Source organism: Antrostomus carolinensis, unplaced genomic scaffold (genome assembly GCF_000700745.2).
Source record: "Antrostomus carolinensis isolate BGI_N321 unplaced genomic scaffold, ASM70074v2 scaffold3365, whole genome shotgun sequence".
NCBI classification, from domain to species: domain Eukaryota; kingdom Metazoa; phylum Chordata; class Aves; order Caprimulgiformes; family Caprimulgidae; genus Antrostomus; species Antrostomus carolinensis.
In genome coordinates this window covers 15,491-20,458 of record NW_010314065.1, presented here as the reverse complement: position 1 = coordinate 20,458, position 4,968 = coordinate 15,491, and the positions used below count along the sequence as shown (strand labels likewise).

Sequence of the window (4,968 nt, the reverse complement as noted above, 5' to 3'; positions counted from 1 at the left end):
CAGTGTGTGATTAAACTGGAAGCTCCTGATATACCAGATGGTGGCCTCTATAATTATCCTATTTTGCTTCCTGTTTGTCTAGCAAACTTTTTTTTTTTTTGTTGGCATTTGCATGTTGATATAAAGGTTTAAGTTTATTGAAGTTGAAATGGCAGCATTAAAGACACCCTGTAGTCCTTGATTTTCTAGCAGCTTTGTTGGCTGGAACAATCTTGAGGCATGTCTGTCATGGCCTAAAGGGTTACCCAGCCTGAGAGTGTACAGACTATGAGTTTGCAGGATTCTGTAATACACAACGACATGGAGGCTTTATCCTCTGAACTTCTCTATCTTATTACAGATTCCAAAAATATCACAAAAATCACCACTAGCAAGTATACCTATGATTAATACAATGAATATATATATATATATTCTCTCCCTGGAAGTGTTTAAAGCCAGGCTGGATGAGGCTTTGAGCAACCTGGTCTAGTGGAAGGTGTCCCTGCTCATGGCATGGGGGTTGGAACTACATAATCTTTAAGTTCCCTTCCAACCCAAACCATACTATGATTCTATGATTCTATGATATCTCATGCTATTACAAATTACTATCAGTGATCAATAATATAGCATCAATAAATCGCATAGCAACAGCCAATAACAGCAATAACCAAGTAGGCATATGCACTATTACAGGTTACTACAAGTTTATCACTAGTGGAGCAACTCATCAACAATATTAACAGCAGATATACTTATGATAGATTGCTTATATGGTTGTATAATACTGGTATCAAGTGACAGCATGATCAAGTGAACCAAATTATCTCACAGGTGGGAGGGCAAACCGAAATAACCCTAAAAGTGGGCCCAGAGGGGGACTACTGAGACAACAGACAGAGTCTCACTTCAGAGATGCTCTATGCTCTGTGTCGTGAAGGCTGGAGTCAGCAGGGCATCCCCAGTGAAAGTCCAAGAGCTGGTAGAAGGTTCATGCAGTGAATGCAACCTGTTTAGGAATGGAAAAGTATGTGCAGCACGGGAAGTTCTCAGCGAGAGAAGCTCCATTTTGGACAAAAATTAAGTCCTCCTTATATTACAGAGACATAAGAGGGTGTAGGACGCCACCACTTTGAGCAGCTAATATGTGCTGTTAATTTCTATTTTTCACCTGGAACAGCCAATAGATGATGATGGTTTTTGTTCTTTCTGTCCAATTTTTATTTTCCAAACTGTTTTCCACCTTTTCAGACAATAAGGCCCTTGTTTTTGCGCTTATCGATGATCTTTCGGGATGTATCAGGTTTCTAGGTATGCAGCTTCACTTCAAAGAGGCTGGCTGTGCTTCTCAAGGATACTGCAGCTTCCTGGGCTGACAGGCCTTTCTCTGTCAGTATTTTTCAGTGGCTATTTTCATTTGCTTAGTAATTTTCTCCATATAAACAGGCCACCTTCATGGCTGCTCAAATCAGCATCCCAGCAGATTTCATTTCCTTCAGAAGAATGCAAAAAGAGATGCAGAGAAAAATACATTGCCAGAGGAGAAAAGCTTTAGAGCTCAGACAAAAGAACATTTCCCCAGGACAGAAAATGTGTTCTCAGTTCAGAGTGACCTTTGAATGTTTTGTAACACAAGGATTTCTGTTCTAGGATCTTTTTGGAACTTATTCATTTCAGCTATGGTAAAATAATTTTCAAAAATAAGGGAAATTTAAAAATAAAGCTTGATTCAGGAGGCTATTTCTGTTTGAAGAATGAGCATAGTGGGTAATATTGTCCTAAGTAGGACAGTATCCCACCAAACCAGGGGGCTCTAAAGTTCACTGGTTTCATAGTCCAAATATAATTCTACTGAATTTATTTAAAAAAAACCCTGGACAAATTATTAAAACCACAAAGAAATGCATGTGTGTGTGTGTGTGTGTAAGAAAGAGAGTATACACCATGCGGCCACTTCATTTTGCCTGATCTTAAGATGAAAATCTCATCTTGACCAAATATGTAGGAACACTTTCCCTATTCTGAACCCATTTAATAAATCCATTTATTGCATGAAAGGTCTAATTACTCACATCATAGCTAAGCACGTAAAGATGCTTTCTATTTTATTAGAACTGGATGAGGATGAAGGTGCCATGCAGCAGAAGAGACAAGGAGGAGATAGAAAAATGAAGAAGGAGATTAGATGTAAGGTTGGGTCAGCACGGAGGGGAGAAGAGCAGGAGGACGGTAGGGATCTTCTCTATAGGTTGTAACTGAATATTGGTTTCCGTTGCTCATGTCCCACAGTGCTCATGTGCTGAAACCAGCATCACACCACTAGTTAGAAGTGCTCAACAGCTAGAATGAAGGAATAAGTATTTTTAACAGAAAACATTAGCTCTGCTTGCGTCTGCTTATTTGCCCACATGCAGAGCTTTTACTTTCAAAGTTTTCTGTGAGCTGTCAAGGAGGTGATGTGACTTTCTAATGTTACCCCATGAGAGAGAAGGATGTGAGTAACCACAACTGACTTTACAAGAGTTAAATGGATAATTTGATTAATAAAATCCAAGGAGAACAAGAATCTGTGTGGTATTTGGACATGGTGATGTTTAGGACACTCAGAACATGATCCAGCTGCCCAAGCATGGGTGTCCAGTGTCATCAGAAATGTCCTCCAAGATATTAGTTGAGGAATATTTTATTGATCAGCTGAATTTCTATGCTGCCCCGACTACCAAATTGTTGATGACCACAGACAGGTTGTGCCACAGTTTAGTTGACCCTGAGGAAAGAAAATAGCACATTCCTATAAGACTGAGTTATACAATGCTTAAATGCTACACACAACTATGGGAGGGCATTGCTACAGTACACCTTCTGGAGCATATCCCCAAGAGCTTCTTTAAGTTTAGCTTATATGTCAAAATTCTGCTCTAGTTTTATAGTAAAAATGAATAGCATGTGCTTTCCAGGGGTGATGAGTCAAAGTAGGATTTGGATCACAATCCCTTGAACAGAAGTTCTTTATCAACATCTGCAATGAATCTAGAAAATTGTCACGGCTGACGTAAGTCAGCCTCTGAAATGATGACTCACAACTGATTTGCCTCGACTAAATCAGGAGCACTACTACAAATCTATCCACAAGAGGAAGTTCAGTGACCCACTGGAAGACTTGTTATGTAGTGTTGTGCACAACTGAACTAATCTGAAAACGGGAGCTGTGATTGTTGCACCTCTTTAGCTAAGACACAAACTTAACAGAGGCAAATCCCACTTGTTGAAAAACAGCTGCATCCATTTCATACCCCCTGCCCCAGAAATACACCCCCCCAGATTAAACGAATTTCATCAAGGACTGAAAGAAACTGCTTTTGCCTTAATAATGTCTATCCTGGAGGAATTTTCTGTCTTGCAATAAGGTTGGTCATGTTGCTCAGGCTTGTGTCATTGTTGGGGTGACTATGGAGGGAACAAAGCAATGGGGAAAATGAGGAAACCTTAATCAAACTGGACATAAGGCAATCTTCAAATGTAAATGATGAAGTTATTTTATGTTGTTGTCTTGTGGGGAAGTAGTTGGATATAAAACATGGTGGAAGTATTCATACTGACATTAGTGTTGCTGTAATATCCAAGATAGTAATTTAGTTCCCTGGTAGGTAATGAAATTACAGCTTCCTTTGGAGTGACTGTGTATAATCCATCTCACTTGGACTTGGAGAATTGGTAGGCATTTTCCTGGGGATTTTATGCTAACATTATGCACAATTGCTGCCCTTAAAGCTGCAAAATCATTTATCTGTGTTAACATTCTTCCTTCATTGTTCCTCTCAGAAACCAACCTTTCTCATTTTCAACTTCTAGGGTCACAGTGACATCAATGTGTAACATGGACTTCAGCCGCTTCCCGCTGGACTCTCAGACGTGTTCTCTGGAGCTGGAAAGCTGTATGTTGTATCTGTGTGTCTAGCTAGACACACTCCATGGCTGGCTGCACACGTGTAGACTGGACATGTTTCAGATTCTAGTCAAATTCAGAGCTCAAAAAAAGTTTACCAGAGTTACTGGGAGTCTTTCTGTTGACTTGCTGTGTTGTATAACTAGCCCTGATGCTTCAAAACAGAGCTTCAAATTGGCAAGGAAATAATCCTTGTATGAATTTCAGTAGATGGTGCTTTCAAAAAAAGACATCAGCAGAAATGTCCAACATATACTGGTTCTCAGCAGCCTGCTGATGAGAAATGTGGGGGAGAAGTTTTGCTTTGTTCATTGCTTCTGACAGGAGGGTGGTGCATTCAAGTGTCACAGTAAAAAGCTGAGTATAATGATCATTAATTATCTCTAAATTTCATCACCTATGTGGTTTATGTATGATATAATCCTGATCCTTCAAACACTATGACTTGAGCTCAGCAGCTTTGGGAAGGAATTATTATGCAGAGAAATTGATTTGAATAGTAAGATTTTCTTGGCTGTTCTGTAAACTTTCCCCAGGGTGTGCCCAGACTAACATCTAATTGTTCTGAGGTCCTCCCAGCTATTTAACTGAAATTTTCTCTACAAACAGAATCACAGAATCATAGAGTAATTTAGATTGGGAGGAGATTAGTTTGGTCTTGAGGTCAACTGCTCCAACACCCTACTCAGAGCAGGCAACTTTAGATTGGGTTGCTCAGGGCTGTGTCTAGTGGGTTTTGAACATCTCCAAAGTAATGGTGGCTCCACAGCTTTTCTGTTCAACCTCTTGAAATGTTTGACAACCTCACCCTGAAAATTTTCCTTTTATCTGCTTGGAAAAAAATCCCTTGCAGCAGCTTGCATCCGCTTCCTCTTGTCCTTTCACTCTGAATCTCAGAGAAGAGTCTGAGAAAAGCCTGTTTCCATCATCTGTGTGACCCCCAGCAGGGCAGCAGTTGGACCCCACCATAGGTGACTCTTATTCCAGCTGAACAAACCCAGCTTTCCCAGCCTCTCATCTTATGCCATGTGCTCCAGCCC

At 40.2% G+C, this 4,968-nt stretch overlaps 1 protein-coding gene across 1 annotated transcript in view; it reads left to right on the top strand.

Moving 5' to 3' along the window:
- Positions 1-4,968, top strand: part of GABRR2 (gamma-aminobutyric acid type A receptor subunit rho2) — a 35,763-nt gene that overhangs the window by 24,745 nt on the left and 6,050 nt on the right. The window contains exon 5 of the mRNA XM_010167493.1: positions 3,835-3,917. Within this exon, the coding sequence (XP_010165795.1) occupies positions 3,835-3,917 (83 nt within the window). The remainder of the gene's footprint in view (positions 1-3,834; positions 3,918-4,968) is intronic.